The sequence below is a fragment of the Hyla sarda genome, chromosome 8 (genome assembly GCF_029499605.1).
Source record: "Hyla sarda isolate aHylSar1 chromosome 8, aHylSar1.hap1, whole genome shotgun sequence".
In the NCBI taxonomy this organism is placed as follows: domain Eukaryota; kingdom Metazoa; phylum Chordata; class Amphibia; order Anura; family Hylidae; genus Hyla; species Hyla sarda.
The window spans coordinates 67,867,034-67,889,621 of record NC_079196.1 but is presented as its reverse complement, the minus strand read 5'-3'; the positions used below and the strand labels follow the sequence as shown (position 1 = coordinate 67,889,621).

The 22,588-nt window shown below is 46.0% G+C and overlaps 1 protein-coding gene across 1 annotated transcript in view; it reads left to right on the top strand.

Moving 5' to 3' along the window:
• Positions 1-9,609, top strand: part of FRZB (frizzled related protein) — a 46,773-nt gene extending 37,164 nt beyond the window's left edge. The window contains exons 4-6 of the mRNA XM_056534090.1: positions 139-343; positions 8,641-8,704; positions 9,244-9,609. Coding sequence (XP_056390065.1) covers positions 139-343; positions 8,641-8,704; positions 9,244-9,339 — 365 coding nt within the window. The 3' untranslated portion in view covers positions 9,340-9,609. The remainder of the gene's footprint in view (positions 1-138; positions 344-8,640; positions 8,705-9,243) is intronic.
• The last annotated feature ends 12,979 nt before the right edge of the window (positions 9,610-22,588 follow it).

Below are 22,588 nucleotides of genomic sequence, written 5' to 3'. Positions count from 1 at the left end.
GCTCATTCACTTCAATAGAGCAGAACCAGGCAATGTCAGATAGGCATGGTACTGTTTCCCAAGAAAGCCGTTCTGTTTCGCGAACCCTGTACAAACCCTTTATTCATTATACATGTATTTATCATTTGCTTCATTCAGTAATTCGGGCAAAAGTGAAAGAAGTGAAGGTGAAATGCCACGATGCCACCGCAGTCGTAGAGGTCAAGGAGATTCTGAAGTCTTCATTGGTGAACATTCCAAAAGATACCGTCACCCTGTACACAAACTCTGGCTGCCTGTGCCCACAGCTGGTGGTCAATGAGGAGTATATTATAATGGGATATGAAGACAAGGAGCGCACCAGGTAATACCACCTTGACTTGATCATGTCCTTAAATCAGTAGAGGGTGAATGGAGTTTTGTACCGTAATTTATGCATTTATGATACAGACAATAGACTTATATAGATAAAGTAACTACTTTCCCAGTGTCGCCTTATGGCTCTAAATAACTCATTGCCTGTAGAGAACAGTAATTTGACTGTTGTCATGCTGCCTTAAAGGGGTACTCTGCCCCTAGACATCCTATCCTGTATCCAAAGGAAAGGGAATAAGATTTCTGATCACGGGGGTGCAGCCGCTGGGACCCCTGCGATCTCCCTGCAGCACCCAGCGTTCGTTTAGAACACCAGCTGTGGTGCAGGAGACTCGTGTCGTCACAACATGCCCCCTCAATGTAAGTCTATGGGAGGGGGCGTGGTGACATCATGAGGAGTGTGTGGCCGTGACATCTCTGGCGCCGAATCGCTAGTCATCAGGCATGGAGCAAAAATGACTGTCACGATGCCGGCTGGCAGGTAGTGGATCCTCTATGCCAGAGAGGGATTGGCGTGGACCGTGCTAGTGGATCGGTTCTAAGTCACTACTGGTTTTCACCAGAGCCCGCCGCAAAGCGGGATGGTCTTGCTGCGGCGGTAGTGACCAGGTCGTATCCACTAGCAACGGCTCAACCTCTCTGGCTGCTGAAGATAGGCGCGGTACAAGGGAGTAGACAGAAGCAAGGTCGGACGTAGCAGAAGGTCGGGGCAGGCAGCAAGGATCGTAGTCAGGGGCAACGGCAGGAGGTCTGGAACACAGGCTAGGAACATACAAGGAAACGCTTTCACTGGCACGATGGCAACAAGATCCGGCAAGGAAGTGCAGGGGAAGTGAGGTGATATAGGGAAGTGCACAGGTGATCAGACTAATTGGAACCACTGCGCCAATCAGCGGCGCAGTGGCCCTTTAAATCGCAAAGACCCGGCGCGCGCGCGCCCTAAGGAGCGGGGCCGCGCGCGCCGGGACAGGACCGACGGGGAGCGAGTCAGGTACGGGAGCCGGGGTGCGCATCGCGAGCGGGCGCTACCCGCATCGCGAATCGCATCCCGGCTGGAGGCGGCATCGCAGCGCCCCGGGTCAGTGGATCTGACCGGAGCGCTGCAGTGAGGAGAGTGTAGCGAGCGCTCCGGGGAGGAGCGGGGACCCGGAGCGCTCGGCGTAACAGTACCCCCCCCCTTGGGTCTCCCCCTCTTCTTAGAGCCTGAGAACCTGAGGAGCAGACTTTTGTCTAGGATATTGTCCTCAGGTTCCCAGGATCTCTCTTCTGGACCACAACCCTCCCAATCCACTAAAAAAAAGGTTTTCCCTCTGACCTTTTTGGATGCCAGAATTTCTTTGACGGAGAAGATGTCCGAGGAGCCGGAAACAGGAGTGGGAGGAACAGATTTGGGAGAGAAACGGTTGATGATAAGTGGTTTAAGAAGAGAAACGTGAAAGGCATTAGGAATACGAAGAGAAGGAGGAAGAAGAAGTTTGTAAGAGACAGGATTAATCTGGCACAAAATTTTGAAAGGACCAAGATAGCGTGGTCCCAACTTGTAGCTAGGGACACGGAAGCGGACATATTTAGCGGAGAGCCATACCTTGTCTCCAGGAGAAAAAATGGGAGGAGCTCTTCTTTTCTTATCCGCGAACTTCTTCATGCGTGATGAAGCCTGTAAGAGAGAATTTTGGGTCTCTCTCCATATGATGGAAAGGTCACGAGAAATTTCATCCACAGCGGGCAGACCAGAGGGCAACGGGGTAGGGAGGGGGGGAAGAGGGTGACGGCCGTACACCACGAAAAATGGGGATTTGGAGGAAGATTCAGAGACTCTGAAGTTATACGAGAATTCGGCCCATGGAAGAAGATCTGCCCAGTCATCCTGGCGGGAGGAAACAAAATGTCGTAAATAATCACCCAAGACCTGGTTAACTCTTTCTACTTGTCCATTGGATTGAGGATGATATGCAGAAGAAAAATTTAATTTAATCTTGAGTTGTTTACAGAGAGCCCTCCAGAATTTAGACACGAATTGGACGCCTCTATCCGAGACGATCTGCGTAGGCAACCCGTGAAGACGAAAAATGTGTACAAAAAATTGTTTAGCCAACTGAGGCGCTGAAGGAAGACCAGGAAGAGGGATGAAATGTGCCATTTTGGAGAATCGATCAACGACCACCCAAATAACAGTGTTGCCACGGGAAGGGGGTAAATCAGTAATAAAATCCATACCAATCAGAGACCAAGGCTGTTCGGGGACAGGCAGAGGATGAAGAAAACCAGCGGGCTTCTGGCGAGGAGTCTTATCCCGGGCACAGATAGTGCAGGCTCGCACAAAGTCCACAACATCCGTCTCCAGAGTCGGCCACCAATAGAAGCGAGAGATGAGTTGCACAGATTTCTTGATGCCCGCATGACCTGCGAGATGGGAGGAGTGACCCCATTTGAGGATTCCGAGGCGTTGGCGTGGAGTGACGAAGGTCTTCCCTGGAGGAGTTTGCCTGATGGAGGCTGGAGAAGTGGAAATCAGGCAGTCAGGAGGAATGATGTGTTGCGGAGAGAGTTCAACTTCAGAAGCATCCGAGGAACGAGAGAGAGCATCGGCCCTAATGTTCTTATCGGCAGGCCGAAAGTGAATTTCAAAATTAAATCGGGCAAAGAACAGAGACCACCTGGCCTGGCGAGGATTCAGCCGTTGGGCAGACTGGAGGTAGGAGAGGTTCTTGTGATCGGTGTAAATAATAACTGGAAATCTTGATCCCTCCAGCAGATGCCTCCATTCCTCAAGTGCTAATTTAATGGCTAGAAGCTCTCGATCCCCGATGGAGTAGTTCCTCTCCGCCGGAGAGAAGGTCCTAGAAAAAAAACCACAAGTAACAGCATGCCCGGAAGAATTTTTTTGTAGAAGGACAGCTCCAGCTCCCACTGAGGAGGCATCAACCTCCAATAGGAAGGGTTTGGAAGGGTCAGGTCTGGAGAGCACGGGAGCCGAAGAAAAGGCAGACTTGAGCCGTGTAAAGGCGTCTTCCGCTTGAGGAGGCCAAGACTTGGGATCGGCATTTTTTTTGGTTAAAGCCACGATAGGAGCCACAACGGTAGAAAAATGTGGAATAAATTGCCTGTAATAATTGGCGAACCCCAAAAAGCGTTGAATAGCACGGAGTCCGGAGGGGCGTGGCCAATCTAAGATGGCAGAGAGTTTGTCTGGATCCATTTGTAGTCCCTGGCCAGAGACCAAGTATCCTAGGAAAGGAAGAGATTGGCATTCAAACAGACATTTCTCTATTTTGGCATAGAGTTGATTGTCACGAAGTCTCTGAAGAACCATACGGACATGCTGGCGGTGTTCTTCTAGATTGGCAGAAAAAATCAGGATATCGTCCAGATATACAACAACACAGGAGTATAAAAGATCACGAAAAATTTCATTAACAAAGTCTTGGAAGACGGCAGGGGCGTTGCACAGGCCAAAGGGCATGACCAGATACTCAAAGTGTCCATCTCTGGTGTTAAATGCCGTTTTCCACTCATCCCCCTCTCTGATGCGGATGAGATTATAAGCACCTCTTAAGTCCAGTTTGGTAAAGATGTGGGCACCTTGGAGGCGATCAAAGAGTTCAGAGATGAGGGGTAGGGGGTAGCGGTTCTTAACCGTGATTTTATTAAGACCGCGGTAGTCAATGCAAGGACGTAGGGAGCCATCTTTTTTGGACACAAAGAAAAATCCGACTCCGGCAGGAGAGGAGGATTTACAGATAAAGCCCTTTTTTAAATTTTCCTGGACGTATTCAGACATGGCAAGAGTCTCTGGGGCGGATAGAGGATAAATTCTGCCCCGGGGTGGAGTAGTGCCCGGGAGGAGGTCGATAGGACAATCATAAGGCCTGTGAGGAGGTAGAGTCTCAGCTTGTTTTTTGCAAAAAACATCCGCAAAGTCCATATAGGCCTTAGGGAGACCGGTTACAGGAGGAACCACAGAGTCACGGCAAGGGTTACTGGGAACCGGTTTTAGGCAGTCCTTGGAACAAGAGGGCCCCCAACTCTTGATCTCCCCAGTGGACCAATCCAGGGTTGGGGAATGAAGTTGAAGCCAGGGAAGTCCAAGGAGAATTTCAGAAGTGCAATTGGGGAGGACCAAAAGTTCAATCCTCTCGTGGTGAGATCCGATGCACATTAGAAGGGGCTCCGTGCGGAAACGTATGGTACAGTCCAATCTTTCATTGTTTACACAATTGATGTAGAGGGGTCTGGCGAGACTGGTCACTGGGATGTTGAACCTGTTGACGAGAGAGGCCAAAATAAAATTTCCTGCAGATCCGGAGTCCAAGAAGGCCACAGCAGAGAAGGAGAAGGCAGAGGCAGACATCCGCACAGGCACAGTAAGAAGTGGAGAAGCAGAGTAGACATCAAGGACTGTCTCACCTTTGTGCGGAGTCAGCGTACGTCTTTCCAGGCGGGGAGGACGGATAGGACAATCCTTCAGGAAGTGTTCGGTACTAGCACAGTACAGGCAGAGATTCTCCATGCGGCGTCGTGTCCTCTCTTGAGGTGTCAGGCGAGACCGGTCGACCTGCATAGCCTCCACGGCGGGAGGCACAGGAACAGATTGCAGGGGACCAGAGGAGAGAGGAGCCGGGGAGAAGAAACGCCTCGTGCGAACAGAGTCCATATCCTGGCGGAGCTCCTGACGCCTTTCGGAAAAACGCATGTCAATGCGAGTGGCTAGGTGAATGAGTTCATGTAGATTAGCAGGGATTTCTCGTGCGGCCAGAACATCTTTAATGTTGCTGGATAGGCCTTTTTTAAAGGTCGTGCAGAGGGCCTCATTATTCCAGGATAATTCTGAAGCAAGAGTACGGAATTGTACGGCATACTCGCCAACGGAAGAATTACCCTGGACCAGGTTCAACAGGGCAGTCTCAGCAGAAGAGGCTCGGGCAGGTTCCTCAAAGACACTTCGGATTTCCGAGAAGAAGGAGTGTACAGAGGCAGTGACGGGGTCATTGCGGTCCCAGAGCGGTGTGGCCCAAGACAGGGCTTTTCCAGACAGAAGGCTGACTACGAAAGCCACCTTAGACCTTTCAGTGGGAAACTGGTCCGACATCATCTCCAAGTGCAGGGAGCATTGGGAAAGAAAGCCACGGCAAAACTTAGAGTCCCCATCAAATTTATCCGGCAAGGATAGGCGTAAACCAGAAGCGGCCACTCGCTGCGGAGGAGGTGCAGGAGCTGGCGGAGGAGATGATTGCTGAAGCTGTGGTAGTAACTGCTGTAGCATAACGGTCAGTTGAGACAGCTGTTGGCCTTGTTGCGCTATCTGTTGTGACTGCTGGGCGACCACCGTGGTGAGGTCAGCGACAATTGGCAGAGGAACTTCAGCGGGATCCATGGCCGGATCTACTGTCACGATGCCGGCTGGCAGGTAGTGGATCCTCTATGCCAGAGAGGGATTGGCGTGGACCGTGCTAGTGGATCGGTTCTAAGTCACTACTGGTTTTCACCAGAGCCCGCCGCAAAGCGGGATGGTCTTGCTGCGGCGGTAGTGACCAGGTCGTATCCACTAGCAACGGCTCAACCTCTCTGGCTGCTGAAGATAGGCGCGGTACAAGGGAGTAGACAGAAGCAAGGTCGGACGTAGCAGAAGGTCGGGGCAGGCAGCAAGGATCGTAGTCAGGGGCAACGGCAGGAGGTCTGGAACACAGGCTAGGAACATACAAGGAAACGCTTTCACTGGCACGATGGCAACAAGATCCGGCAAGGAAGTGCAGGGGAAGTGAGGTAATATAGGGAAGTGCACAGGTGATCAGACTAATTGGAACCACTGCGCCAATCAGCGGCGCAGTGGCCCTTTAAATCGCAAAGACCCGGCGCGCGCGCGCCCTAAGGAGCGGGGCCGCGCGCGCCGGGACAGGACCGACGGGGAGCGAGTCAGGTACGGGAGCCGGGGTGCGCATCGCGAGCGGGCGCTACCCGCATCGCGAATCGCATCCCGGCTGGAGGCGGCATCGCAGCGCCCCGGGTCAGTGGATCTGACCGGAGCGCTGCAGTGAGGAGAGTGTAGCGAGCGCTCCGGGGAGGAGCGGGGACCCGGAGCGCTCGGCGTAACAATGACTGCGGTGCCGCAGCAGAGATCGTGGGGGGTCCCAGCGGCGGGACCCCCGCGATCAGACATCTTATTCCCTATCCTTCGGAGGGGTTACCCGGGATTTTAAAAATATAGAAGCTTTCTTCCAGAATCAATTTATGTGTGGTATGGCAGCTTAGTTACGTTGAAGAGCTAAGTTGTAATACCAAGCACATCCTGAACACAGGTGTGGTGCTATTTTTGGAAGAAAGCAGACATGTTTTTCTAATTCCGGACAACCCCCTTGTCCTAGGAACATGTAAAACGTGTTTACTGTATTTGTCAAGGACTAAATGTTCAGACCCTGACTGATCACTAGAAGTAAAAAAGTTCTATGTGAGCAGGACAACTAGTCCCCTGCCTATTATGGGACCGTCTTGGTCACATGACTTCTACTGATCGTTTGGAGTCTGAGCACTCACACAACGGCCGATAAAAACTTTCGATATATATCTATGACGTATCAAAAGTTTTATTTTTATAATGACAGTAGTCTTTTAACCTGAAGCATCTCCTCCTCTTCAGTCTTGTGTAGGTTGTGGGAAGACAGACTTAGGCTACATACACTACTTTAAAGGGGTATTCCAGGCAAAAACTTTTTTATATATATCAACTGGCTCCGGAAAGTTAAACAGATTTGTAAATTACTTTGATTAAAAAATCTTAATCCTTTCAATAGTTATTAGCTTCTGAAGTTTTCTGTCTAACTGCTCAATGATGATGTCATGTCCCGGGAGCTGTGCATGATGGGAGAATATCCCCATAGGAACTGCACAGCTCCCGGAACACGAGTCATCAGAAAGCAGTTAGACAGAAAACAACAACTCAACCTCAGAAGCTAATAACTAGTGGAAGGATTAAGATTTTTTAATCAAAGTAATTTACAAATCTGTTTAACTTTCCGGAGCCAGTTGATATATAAAATAAAAGTTTGGGCCTGGAATACCCCTTTAAGGCTCCAACAATACAAAGGGGATATTTAATACTACCTTTTCCTTCTAAAGGCATTCGGAGGTTTAGTGTATATAAACACAGTGATCATGTATTAACATGTTAAAAGATGCTCCAGCAATCAAAGCTAAAATAAAATGTTCACATACATTTTACCCCCCAAATATTACATGTTACTATTATTAAAATAGCTTACAGTGACTAGATTACACACCTTTTTCTTGATTCACCCTTCTGTTCCTGAGATACTTTTTATATGTTGTTACTGATGAAAATTAAAGACCCTTTGAAATATGGTTGTTAATTTTTTTTTATATTTAATAAAGAAAACGGTTCCTGAAAATCTAACCACTAGGGGGTCCCCATACCTACTGGGACACTAATCAGGCTTGTCCATGAGTCATGGACACGGGATGACTCATGGACAAGACTGCATGAGCAGACGCACCAATCACCTCCCACCACCACACGTCCCCTTCCCCAGAGAGGATTTCTAATACTGTGAGCTAATGAAAAGAGGTATTTTTATAATGAATATAGGTGATTGAGGCATAAAAATGTACATGGTCAGGATTAGGTACTGAGTGACTAAGGTCATAGGTTCAAAGAGGTTGTCCAGCAATAGAAAACCAGAGCTAATTTCTGCCAAAAACAGTGACACCCGGTTCTCAGCTTGTGTGTGGCATTACAACTTGCCTAGTTCACTTCAATGAAACTGAACTACAAAACTACACACAACATGAGGACAGGTGTTTGGTTGTTTTTGGAAGAAATTGGCTCTGGTTTTCTATTCCTGGACAACCCTCGTAAGTCAGGGTGGTGTATTAGGCATTCAGCCCCCCCCCACCCAATGTAAAATAATGACACTCCCTGATTTTATAATCCCATCCACCGCCTGATAGTTTCTCCCATTATAAAAATTAAGTTCACGTCCATCTGACTGATTCCCTAAATTGTCAAACAATCTATAAACCCACATATACTAGGAGTGTAAAAAGGTCTGCTCAGCGGGAAAACGTGATATATACGAGTGAGCTGGTCTTTTCTTCTATCAATTTGAAAAAAAAAGAAACATGCCCATCAAGTAACCTTTTGTTGGGAATGGTTGGCCACAGGGTCACTTTAAGGGTATGTTAAACCAAAAAATAAAAGGTGATCACTGATTTCAGAATTTTAATTCCAAAACATTAGGAAAGAAATCTAAATATTTCCTTATTTCAAAACAGACTGCTTCTAGTGGAAGGTTCCCTGGCTGAGAAATGGAGGGATCGTCTTGCAAAAAAAGTTAAGGTAAGAATAAAAATGGGAGCTAAAGAGTGACATAGATGCATAGGTGCTACAAAATGCTCCATATAGGGGTTGTGATAGCCAAGTAGAAGGCCCACCAAAGCTAAAGGCTCTCTACATTTTTGTCATGAAATAAAGACACAATTTCCATTTTAAATGGTAGATTATATATATAAGGATATATTCCAAATGATATTGTACATATGAGTGAACAGTGGAGCGCTTGTAGCTAGAAGTGACTAATCTCTACAATGCCTTGGCCTACTTTGGATATTTTCCTTGCAACTCAATGTATATTATACACCATTAAAACCCTACCTGTGAAAACACACACCATCAGGTACAGTCCATTATAAGTGCAGCTAAAGTGTTCTCAAAAAACATAGAAACATAGAATGTGTCCGCAGATAAGAACCATTCGGCCAATCTAGTCTGCCCAATATCCTAAATATTATAAATAGTCACTGGCCCTATTGAATATGAAGGATAGCCTTATGCCTATCCCATGCATGCTTAATCTTATTTTCTTTTCTATTTTTCAGCGCTGGGATCAGAAACTGCGTCGCCCTCGAAAAAGCAAATCTCCTGTTGCACAAAACGCCAATAAAAACAGCAACTCAAGACAAATGCATAGCTAGACCTATTGAACAATGTATATAAAACTCTGTGGACTTTTATACAAAGATTTGCATTGTTGGAACAACAAAGAAGAAATTGCACTATTGCACGTTATAACCTATTGTTTACTACAAGATATTGTAGTCGATTGTAGTTTTTTTTCCCCCTCTTTTATATTTGCACGGATTACTAAGCAATAGATTTATTCCACTTCTAGAGATGTCTAAGTTTTCATTATTTGTAAGTAAGAAGCAACTCAGTGGATGAGAAAAAAAAATCAATTCATGTTTAATAAATTTTCTGATCTACTAATCCTGTTTGCTCCACGGACTGTATTGTGCCTCAACATCCGGCATTGTTTCTATATACTCTCTAGTTGGGTGCAATCTATTGGTTCTTGTTGCCTTTTCAGGTCATGTCATCTTCTTCAGAGGATTTACTGACAGATAACATACAGATCACACTTTATAAACTCACATACTGCATCTCCAGTTCTGAGAACTTCAAAGGGGAACTCTGGTACTTTACAGCTTATCCCCTATCCACAGGATAGGGGATTAGTGTCTGATCATGGGGGATTCCAGTTATTGGGACCTCCTGCGATCTCTTGCCTGGAGCTCCAGCTCTCCCCTTGCACGGATCTGTGTCGACCACAGCACTCGTGTATCTCTGGCTCTCCCAAAGAGGTGCATAGAGGGGGCCCATTGACCATAGTTGTTCAATTTTTGTCTCATCTGTCCAAAGGACAAGTCACAACGCTTTTGGAGAATGTCCTTTGGATAAATGAGACAAAACTGGAGCTTTTTGGCAGGTCACATCCCCCCTGTGTTTGCAGTCACAAAATTGAAGCATACAAAGAAAAGAGCAGTGTACCTTCTGTGAAGCATGGAGAGGCCTGGTTATGTTTTGGACTGTTTTACTTTCTCACAAGCAGAGGCGGCTCTAGACTTTTTGAGGCCTTAGGTGAAAATAAATCTGAGGCCCCCCAAGCGTGATAAAAAGAAGAAAAAAAAAACTATATCCCTCACAGAATGTAATAAGGGGTGCAGTGAGCATTTAAACCCCACTGGTGTTTGACCGATTTTTGGAACAGTGGGCTGTGCAAATGAAAAATTACATTTTTCATTTTCACGGACCACTGTTCCAAAAATCTGTCAGACACCTGTGGGGTGTAAATACTCACTGTAACCCTTATTACATTACATGAGGGGTGTAGTTCCAAAATGAGGTCACATGTGGGGGGAGTTCCACTGTTCTGGCGCTATGGGGGCTTTGTAAACGCCTTCAATTCCATCCAAATTCTTTCTCCAAAAGCCAAATGGTGCTCCTTCTCTTCTGAGCCCTGTAGTTTGCCCACAGAGCACTTTACATCCATATATGGGTTATTTATATACTCATAAGAAATGGGGTTACAAATTTTGGGGGGCTTTTTTCCTATTACCCCTTTAAAATTTGGGATAACACCAGCATTTTAGTGAAAAAATACATATTTTTCATTTTCAACGAAAATTCTTCAAACACCTATGGGTAGTTAAGGCTCACTATACCCCTTGTTACGTTCCTTAAGGGGTTTAGTTTCCAAAATGGGGTCACATGTGGGTATTTATTGTTTTGCGTTTATGTCAGAACAACTGTAACGGTCAGCCACCCCTGTGCAAATCAGCTCAAATGTACATGGCGCCCTCACTCCTGAGCATTGTTGTGCGCCTGCAGAGCATCTTACGTCCACATATGGGGTATTTCCGTACTCAGTAGAAATTACGTTACAAATTTTGTAATTTTTACCCTTTTACCTTTTGTGAAAATAAAAAGTATGGGGCAACACCAGCAAGTTACTGTAAAAATAAAAAAATTTTTTACAATAACATGCTCAAGTAGACCCCAAATTTTCCTTTTCATAAGGGGTAAAATTAGAAAAAGCCCCCCAAAATGTGTTAGGCAATTTCTCCCGATTACGGAAATACCCCATATGTGGTCCTAAACTGTTGCCTTGAAATACGACAGGGCTCCGAAGTGAGAGAGCGCCATGCCTATTTGAGGTCTAAATTAGGGATTTGCATAGGGATGGACATAGGGGTATTCTATGCCAGTGATTCCCAAACAGGGTGCCTCCAGCTGTTGCAAAACTCCCAGCCTGCCAGGACAGTCAATGGCTGTCCGGCAATTCTGGGAGTTGTTGTTTTGCAACAGCTGGAGGCTCTGTTTGGAAACAGTGGCATACCTGATGTTTCTCATTTTTATTGGGGAGGGGGTGGACTGTGTAGGGATATGTGTATATGTAGTGTTTTACTTTTTATTTTGTGTAGTGTAGTGTTTTTAGGGTACATTTACATGGGCGGGTTCACAGCGAGTTTGAGCTGCAGCGGAAAATTTGCTGCATCTCAAACTTGCAGCGTGAGACTCGCTGTAAACCCGGCCATGTGAATGTACCCTGTGCAAACCTGTTGCAAAACTACAACTCCCAGCATTCCCTTTGGCTGTCCGGGCATGCTGGGAGTTGTAGTTTTGCAACATCTGGAGGGCCGCAGTTTGGGGACCACTGTACAGTGGTCTTCAATCTGTGCTATTCCAGATGTTGGAAAACTACAACTCCCAGCATGCCCAGACAGTCCAGGAATGCTGGAAGTTGTAGTTTTGTAACATCTGGCAGCTCCCAGCATGCCTGGGCAATCTGGGCATGCTTGGAGTTGAAGTTTTGCAACATCTGGAGGGCTACAGTTTGGACACTACTACTTAGCGTTTTCTCAACTGTTCTCCTCCAGTTGTTGCAAAACTACAACTCCCAGCATGCCCTTTGGCTGTCTGGGCATGCTGGGAGTTGTAGTTTTGCAACAACTGGAGAAAAACTGGTTGGGAAACATTGTTTCCTAACTTAGTGTTTCCCAACCCGTGTGCGTCCAGCTGTGGCAAAACTTCAACTCCAAGCATGCCCAGACTGCCCAGGCATGCTGGGAGTTGTAGTTTGGCAACATCTGAAGGGCCAGATGTTACAGAACTACAACTCCCAGCATGTCTGGACTGTCTGGGCATGCTGAGAGTTGTAGTTTTGCAACATCTGGAAGAGCACAGATAGGAGACCACTGCACAGTGGTCTCCAAACTGCGGACCTCCAGATGTTGCAAAGCTACAATTCCCAGCATGCCCAGACAGCCAAAGGTTGTCTGGGTATGCTGGGCGTTGCAGTTTTGAAGCTCCTAGAAGCAGCAGTGAGTATCACTTTACGCGATGTTCACTGCTGCTTCCACTTGCCTGCCGCCGCTGCCTTATAGACTTGCCTGCCGCCGCCTCCACGTGTGCCTGCCGCCGGTCCCCAGTCCTTACAGCCGCGCCGTCCCCGCTGGTCCCTCCGCAGGTATTTGCTGCGCCCCCCCCCCCCCACAGCTCCCGGGATCCTCTTCCCCTGCTCTGCCTGACTTCAGAGCAGGGGGATCTGAACTTTAACCCCCCCAGTCAGCGATCACTGTGATTGGTCCACTGCAGGGGCGGACACAGACAACAGAGGGCCCCTGTGCAAAGAATATGCCTGGGCCCCCCCCACCCAGGTAATATGTTTGCTAGGTAAGAAGGTAGTACGTTTGCAAGTAGTAAATTAGGTAAGTAGAACATTCTCTAAGTAGGTAGGCAAGTAGTAAGTTTGCAAGTTATTTAGGCAGGTAGTAAGTTCAGTTGGTAGGAAGGCAAGTAAAAGGTTTGCCGCTAGGTAGGTAGGTTACCGTATATACTCGAGTATAAGCCGACCCGAATATAAGCCGACGCCCCTAATTTCACGCCAAAAACCCAGGAAAAGTTATTGACTCGAGTATAAGCCTAGGGTGGGAAATACATCATCCCCCCCTGTCATCATCCAGACCCCTGTCATTAACACCCTCATCATCATCACCCTGTCATCATCACCCTGTCATCATCCCCCTTCATCATCACCGCCTGTCATCATCCCCCCTTCATCATCCCACACCCCCCTTCATCATCCCCTTGTCATCATCCCACACACCCCCTTCATCATCCCCTTGTCATAATCCCACCCCCCCCTTCATCATCCCCCCCCCTTCATCATCCCCTTGTCATCATCCCACCCCCCCCTTCATCATCACCACATGTAATCAGCCCGCCCCCCCCCTTCATCATCACCGCTTGTCAATGTCTGATACAGTGGTCTTCAACCTGCGGACCTCCAGAGGTTTCAAAACTACAACTCCCAGCCATCGGCTGTCCGGGCTTGCTGGGAGTTGTAGTTTTGAAACCTCTGGAGGTCCGCAGGTTGAAGACCACTGCGGCCTTCGACATCATCCAGCCCCCTCTCACCCCCTTTAGTTCTGTACTCACCTCCGCTCGGTGGGACGTTAGGGTGCGCTGGTCCGGTGCTGCAGGACTGTCCGGTGGGGAGGTCGTCCGGTGGGATAGTGGTTCCGGGCTGCCAACTTCACCGGGGGGCCTCTTCTCCGCGCTTCAGGCCCGGAATAGAGGCGTTGCCTTGACGATGACGCAGAGGGACGTTGGTAATGAACGTACCTCTGCGTCGTCGTCAAGGCAACGTGACTATTCCGGGCCCGAAGCGCGGAGAAGGGGCCCCTCCTGTGAAGATGGCAGCCCGGAACCACTATCCCACCGGACGACCTCTCCACCAGACAGTCCTGTAGCACCGGACCAGTGCCGAGTGGAGATGAGTACAGAACTAAAGGGGGTGAGAGGGGCTGGATGATGTCGAAGGCCGCAGTGGTCTTCAACCTGCGGACCTCCAGAGGTTTCAAAACTACAACTCCCAGCAAGCCTGGACAGCCGATGGCTGCCCGGGCTTGCTGGGAGTTGTAGTTTTGAAACCTCTGGAGGTCTGCAGGTTGAAGACCACTGAGGGCGGAGAGTTCACTCGAGTATAAGCCGAGGGGGGTGTTTTCAGCACGAAAAATCGTGCTGAAAAACTCGGCTTATACTCGCGTATATACGGTATACGTTTGTTAGGTAGGCAGGAAAAGCATTTGCTAGGTAGGTAATATGTTTGATTGGTAGGTAGGCAGGTATATGTTTGGTTGGTAGGTGGGTGGCCACGTTACATTTGGTAGGTAGGCCCTTAGTCCAGTGTTTTCCAAACAGGCTTTGGCTGTTTGGGCATGCTGGGAGTTGTAGTTTTGCAACAGCTGGAGGCACTCAGGTTGGGAAACACTGGACTAAGGGCCCAACTACCCACCAAAATGCCACCTTCTGCTGCAAAACTCTAACTTCCAGCTTAAGACTGTCCGAGCATGCTGGGAGTTGTAGTTTTGCAACAGATGGAGAGACAATGTTTCGAAAACACTGCCGTAGTTAGTGTTTCCCAACCTGGGGGCCTCCAGCTGTTGCAGAACTATAACTCCCAGCATGCCTGGACAGCTAAAGAATGTCAGGGGAATGCTGGGAGTTGTAGTTTTGCAACAGCTGGAAGTTCCCAGGTTGGAAAATACTGACTAAGGCAGTGTTTTCAAAACAGTGTCTCTCCTGGTGGTCCAAAACTACAACTCCCAGCATTCCCGGACAGTCTCTAGCTGTCAAGGCATGCTGGAAGTTATAGTTTTGCACAGCTGGAGGCACACTTATTTGTAAACACTGGTGTAACACTGGAGGCACACTGATTTGTAAAACTGGTGCTGAAACAATGATGACACTGAGCGCACCGTGATTCACTGACCTGCAGGAAAAGCAGAAGGCGGCCAACAGAGAACGGGACACCAATATTGGAGCAACGGGGGAACATAGACAGTTGAGTTAGTTTCTTTTGGAATAATTTTCATCCCTGGCACAGTGGATAAAACTAAAATAAAATACTAAAAAAGCCAGCAAGTAGAAGTAAGACGTCCGTCTTTATTCAGGGTTCTTCCTTAAAAGCCTTCACGGTGGCAGACAAACCGTGAACATATCAAAAATATGAAATATTGCACAAACAGAGGGGGGTCCCAAGCATGGCTGACGCGTTTCTGATCTATCGATCCTTACTCATAGCCTGTAGATCCTCAAATGAGGCATCCTTATATACTCCTGAGCATTTTCCTCATTCCCACAGGAAGGGGAGGGACAGGTCCACATCACATGTGCGCGTGATTAAAACCAAAACAAAAACATGGGGCCAAACACAGATAAATTATTCGGAGACATATCAGTAATGTAATATTAAATCTGTTTTGCTATTTAGACCATGGGGTTGAATGCAATTCAAAAGATAAATCCACATGATTTCCCTATTGTGGAGGGATCGAATATGGTCACCTCCCCTTTTATTTAGGTTCCCCTTCTCAATGCCTGAGAACCTGAGGGAAGTGGTGTCTGAATTATGACATATTAGAAAATGTTTTGATACGTTGGAAATGTTCGAGCTTAAAGGGCCAGCAGCATGTCTAATGTGCTCTTGCATGCGTTTTTTAAGGGACCTTTTGGTGGAACCCACATATGTTAAGTGACATTGTGTGCACATGATTTTATATAAAACAAAAGTGCTATCACAGTTTATAAAGTTGTGAATGACATGGCATTTGCCATCCACCGTACCTTCTATTTTCTGGCATTTTTCGGCAAAGGGACATACCACACACCGCGATTTACCGCACTTGTGGAAGCCCTTGGTGCTAATCCACTGGGTGGTAACACTAGCCGTGTCCACCATACTGGGAACAAGGAGATTGGATAGAGTAGGTGCCCGCCTCGCTGCAAATCTCACACCTGACTTTATAATCTCCCCTACCGTGGGATCTGTTGATAGCAAAGGTAAGTGTTTAATTACAATGTGTTTGATGTTATTAAATTCTGGACTGTACGTGGTGACAAATGTAGGACAATCTTGTGATTCAGTTGGTTGCTTACGTGTAAAAAGGGATTTTCGATCCATAGGATTCACTCTCGACCGAGCTTTTTTCAAGAGCCATCCAGGGTAACCTCGAGCCGCCAGGCGTGTGCATGCTGCATCAGCTTCCCTGCGGTACACCTCGGCGAAAGAACTGATCCGCTTAATTTGTATAAGTTCACCTACTGGTATGGCTCTTACCGATTATTATTGATATATGTCATGAATGCATCAACGGTCAGATGGTCAGACGACCAAATGATGACCACATCGTCTACATACCTCCCATACCATGCGAGGCATGTGGATAATGGATTGGTGTCAGAAAAAATTAACTGCTCCTCCCACCAAAAAACAAAAAGCTTAGCCCGAGCTGGTGATGACTTTGCTCCCATTGAAGCACCCGTGCGCTGCAAATAAAAATTGTTACCAAACATAAAATAATTGTGTTTTAACACAAAATCTACCACCTCAATAATGTAATGTCTCAAATCCACAGAATATTTAGAAAATCTCATCAGTATATCCGAGATAGCTGATAATGCCAGGTTTTGCGGAATACTGGAATAGAGCAATTCAATGTCACAAGTAAGCCACGACAGAGAATCGCTCCATGTCAATTCATCCATGATTTTTAGCGAGTGCTTAGTGTCCTTGATATAACTTGGGCATTGCATAACCAGAGGTTGCAGTACTGAGTCCAACCACTCGCATAGGTGCTCGTTAAGGGATCCGATCCCCGCCACGATCGGACGCATCGGCGGCGGGAATCGGTCCTTATGCAGCTTGGGTAGCGAGTGGAAGATAGGAATAATTGGAGCAGGCACGAAAATATAATCCACTTCTTTTTGGGTCAAAATAGATCTGGCTTTCCCCTCTTCCAACAGAGTCAACAGTTCTTTTTTTAAAAGGTTCAGTGGGATCCCCACAAAGTTTAAGGTAAGTTTTATCATCAGATAGTAGATTTTCATTTAAATTGATATACAGTCCCGTGTCCATACATACTACCGAGCCGCCTTTATCGGCGGATCGGATCGTCAAATTTTTGTTTTTCTTTAATTTCTTTATGGCAGCAGCCTCCTTTTTATTCAAATTAGGACATTACTTTTGATTGTAGATTAACAAAATCTTTCATGATAAGGTCCTGGAACCAATCAAAAATTGCTGGTCTGTATGGGGTTAAAATTTGGGTTTTTAGTGGAGAAGGTATGTGCAGTATCCACTTCATCACAAATTGATATCCCACTATTTTCAAGGAGACAGAGATCTCTAAAAGCAATTTGTTCTGCTAATGTATGCATTAGTGGTAAATCAGGGTTTATAGAAAGTTGAGGTGGGTCCGATGGTTCATCAGCATTTGCCACAAAAAAATGTTTCTTAACTGTTAAACTTCTCACAAATTTATTTATATCCAAATAAACATCAAAATGATGTGTAGGAGAGAAACCCAGTCCTTTCCACAGGACCGAGGTTTCTTCATCTGTAATGATTTGTGCAGAAATGTTAATGACCTGAAAATCCTCTTTTATTACTTTTTCCGTTTGTCCTTGTTACGCTCCGAAGCTCTTCTTCCTATGTTTTCTGCCACCGCGCCTTCCTCGTTTTTTGACTGTCTTCTCGCATTGCGATTCTTGCGAGTGTTCACATATTGCGGTTCTGAGTCCCCGCTAGTGTCCGTGGTATCTGAACAATCTGAATTTTCAGTAAACTCCTGGTCAGAAGAACTAAATTCATATGGAGCGATTCTCTGTCGTGGCTTACTTGTGACATTGAATCGCTCTATTCCAGTATTCCGCAAAACCTGGCATTATTAGCTATCTCGGATATACTGATGAGATTTTCTAAATATTCTGTGGATTTGAGACATTACATTATTGAGGTGGTAGATTTTGTGTTAAAACACAATTATTTTATGTTTGGTAACAATTTTTATTTGCAGCGCACGGGTGCTTCAATGGGAGCAAAGTCATCACCAGCTCGGGCTAAGCTTTTTGTTTTTTGGTGGGAGGAGCAGTTTATTTTTTCTGACACCAATCCATTTTCCACATGCCTCATGCATGGTATGGGAGGTATGTAGACGATGTGGTCATCATTTGGTCGTCCGACCATCTGACCGTTGATGCATTCATGACATATATCAATAATAATCGGTTCAATCTTAAAGGGGTATTCCAGGCAAAAACTTTTTTATATATATCAACTGGCTCCAGAAAGTTAAACAGATTTGTAAATTACTTCTATTAAAAAATCTTAACCCTTTAAGTACTTATGAGCTTCTGAAGTTAAGGTTGTTATTTTCTGTCTAAGTGCTCTCTGATGACACCTGTCTCGGGAAACGCCCAGTTTAGAAGAGGTTTGCTATGGGGATTTGCTTCTAAACTGGGCGTTGCCCGAGACAGGTGTCATCAGAGAGGACTTAGACAGAAAAAAACAACCTTAACTTCAGAAGGTCATAAGTACTGAAAGGATTAAGATTTTTTAATAGAAGTAATTTACAAATCTGTTTAACTTTCTGGAGCCAGTTGATATATAAAAAAAAGTTTTGGCCTGGAATACCCCTTTAAGTCCCAGGATGCCCTTGGTCCTAGTGGGGTTAAAAGGTCAAAAGATTAAAATAAATAAACTAAGAAGACACTGTGAAGTACGGGGATATAAACAAACAACAAAAAAACGTGGTCTCAAATGGCTGGAGGTGCTCAACCCCAAATGCGGTTGTGCATTTATACTGGGGGAGCAGATCCTGCCCTTGTAGTCCGTTGCTAAGGGCGATCCCCAGCATAAAAATGCATACAATGGAGGATGCCTGCAGCGGACTACAAGTGCCACAATAGAATCCTACACCAGATAAACGGTGTGGATGTGTAACAATTGGAATAATACAATACAGGAATATGGGTGCACTACTGTGGCAGATGTATATACAGTGACATTGGCTAATCCCTCAACACTGATGTTAAAATTGAGACATTCGCCAGTGTATCCTTATATGAAGGACACACCAGAGCCCGCACACCAACGCCAAGGTTTCTCAAGATGGTGCGAGACCTACGCTAATGATATCTGTGCTTGATAAGCAAAACAGGGGCCAGTGGGCAATTACGGCAGCATACGGTCGACTCACAACTTCCTCCCAGATACCCTCCAGCGTGACTGAGCACACATGCAATGGGAGGAGGGAGGCAAGCTGCAAGCCCCACCTGAGTTGGCTAAGATAGGTGCCTGGCCTCACAGGTGCTACCTTAATGCTGCCTTGTAGATATTCAAGGCGCATTAATGTTGGAGTCTACACACCTCCAAATATAAAATTTAAACAAACAACAAAAAACGTGGTCTCAAATGGCTGGAGGTGCTCAACCCCAAATGCGGTTGTGCATTTATACTGGGGGAGCAGATCCTGCCCTTGTAGTCCGTTGCTAAGGGCGATCCCCAGCATAAAAATGCATACAATGGAGGATGCCTGCAGCGGACTACAAGTGCCACAATAGAATCCTACACCAGATAAACGGTGTGGATGTGTAACAATTGGAATAATACAATACAGGAATATGGGTGCACTACTGTGGCAGATGTATATACAGTGACATTGGCTAATCCCTCAACACTGATGTTAAAATTGAGACATTCGCCAGTGTATCCTTATATGAAGGACACACCAGAGCCCGCACACCAACGCCAAGGTTTCTCAAGATGGTGCGAGACCTACGCTAATGATATCTGTGCTTGATAAGCAAAACAGGGGCCAGTGGGCAATTACGGCAGCATTCGGTCGACTCACAACTTCCTCCCAGATACCCTCCAGCGTGACTGAGCACACATGCAATGGGAGGAGGGAGGCAAGCTGCAAGCCCCACCTGAGTTGGCTAATATGGGTGCCTGGCCTCACAAGTGCTACCTTAATGCTGCCTTGTAGATATTCAAGGTAATTTTAAGTATGGGGATATACTCGGCAGGCCTGGAGAAATATTTTTCTAAAAGATGTTTTTATGTACTTGATGTATTTCTAGGTGTATATTAAACCCTTAAGGACTGAGCCCTTTTTCACCTTAAGGACTCGGACATTTTTTGCAAATCTGACCACTGTCACTTTAAACATTAATAACTCTGGAATGCTTTTAGTTATCATTCTGATTCCGAGATTGTTTTTTCGTTACATATTCTACTTTAACATAGTGGTAACATTTTGTGGTAATTTGCATCCTTTCTTGGTGAAAAATCCCCAAATTTGATGAAAAATTTGAACATTTTGCATTTTTCTAACTTTGAAGCTCTCTGCTTGTAAGGAAAATGGATATTCCCAAAAAAAAATTTTTATTCACATATAGAATATGTCTACTTTATGTTTGCATCATAAAATTGATGAGTTTTTACTTTTGGAAGACACCAGAGGGCTTCAAAGTTCCGCAGCAATTTTCCAATTTCTCACAAAATTTTGAAACTCGCTTTTTTTCAGGGACCAGTTCAGGTTTGAAGTGGATTTGAAGGGTCTTCATATTAGAAATACCCCATAAATTACCCCATTATAAAAACTGCACCCCCCAAAGTATTCAAAATGACATTCAGTAAGCGTTTTAACCCTTTAGGGGTTTCACAGGAATAGCAGAAAAGTGAAGGAGAAAATTCACAATCTTCATTTTTTACACTCGCATGTTCTTGTAGACCCAATTTTTGAATTTTTGCAAGGGGTAAAAAGGAGAAAATTTTTACTTGTATTTGAAACCCAATTTCTCTCGAGTAAGCACATACCTCATATGTCTATGTTAAGTGTTCGGCGGGCGCAGTAGAGGGCTCAGAAGGGAAGGAGCTTCAAATGGTTTTTGGGGGGCATGTCACCTTTAGGAAGCCCCAATGGTGCCAGAACAGCAAAAAAAAACACATGGCATACCATTTTGGAAACTAGACCCCTCGGGGAACATAACAAGGGGTAAAGTGAACCTTAATACCCCACAGGTGATTCACGACTTTTGCATATGTAAAAAAAAATTTTTTTTACCTAAAATGCTGGTTTCCCAAAAGTTTTTACATTTTTAAAAAGGGTAATAGCAGAAAATACCCCCCAAAATTTGAAGCCCAATTTCTCCCGATTCAGAAAACACCTCGCATGGGGGTGAAAAGTGCTCTGCTGGCGCACTACAGGTCTCGGAAGAGAAGGAGTCACATTTGGCTTTTTGAAAGCAAATTTTGCTCTGGGGGCATGCCGCATTTAGGAAGCCCCTATGGTGCCAGGACAGCAAAAAAAAAAAAACCACATGGCATGCTATTTTGAAAACTAGAGCCCTCGGGGAATGTAACAAGGGGTTAAGTGAACCTTAATACCCCACAGGCGATTCACGACTATTGCATATGTAAAAAAATATATATATATTTTTTACCTAAAATGCTTCTTTCCCCAAAAATTTTACATTTTTAAAAAGGGTAAAAGCAGAAAATACCCCCCAAAATTTGCAACACAATTTCTCCCGAGTACGGCAATACCCCATATGTGACCCTAAACTGTTGCCTTGAAATACGACAGGGCTCCAAAGGGAGAGCGCCATGCGCATTTGAGGCCTAAATTAGGGATTGCATAGGGGTGGACATAGGGGAATTCTACGCCAGTGATTCCCAAACAGGGTGCCTCCAGCTGTTGTAAAACTCCCAGCATGCCTGGACAGTCAGTGGCTGTCTGGCAATACTGGGAGTAGTTGTTTTGCAACAGCTGGAGGCTCCGTTTTGGAAACCGTGGCGTACCAGACGTTTTTCATTTTTATTGGGGAGGGGGGCTGTGTAGGGGTATGTGTATATGTAGTGTTTTTTACTTTTATTTTATTTTTTGTGGTAGTGTAGTGTAGTGTTTTTAGGGTACAGTCGCACGGGCGGGGGTTCACAGTAGTTTCTCGCTGGAAGTTTGAGCTGTTGCAGAAAATTTGCCGCAGCTCAAACTTGCAGCCCGATACTTACTGTAAGCCTCCGCCCATGTGAGTGTACAGCCTCCGCCCTGTACATTCACATTGGGGGGGGGGGGACGGGGGGACCGGACATCCAGCTGTTGCAAAACTACAACTCCCAGCATGCTCTGACAGACTGTACAAGCTGAGAGTTTTAGTTTTGCAACAGCTGTAGGCACACTGGTTATGTATCACTGAGTTTGTGACCTTACTCAGTGTTTCAAAACCATTGTGCCTCCAGCTGTTGCAAAACTACAATTCCCAGCATGTACGGTGCATGGTGTAAGGTGACTGCTGGGAGTTGTAGTTTGCAACAGCTGGAGGCACACCGGTCGTGAAACACTGAGTTAGGTAAAAAAAAAAAACTGAGTTTCACAACCAGTGTGCCTTCAGCTGTTGCAAAACTACAACTCTCAGCAGTCACCGACAGCCAGCGGGCATGCTGGGAGTTGTAGTTATGCAACCAGCAGATGCACCACTACAACTCCCAGCATGCACTTTAGCTGTTTGTGCAAGCTGGGAGTTGTAGTTATACAACAG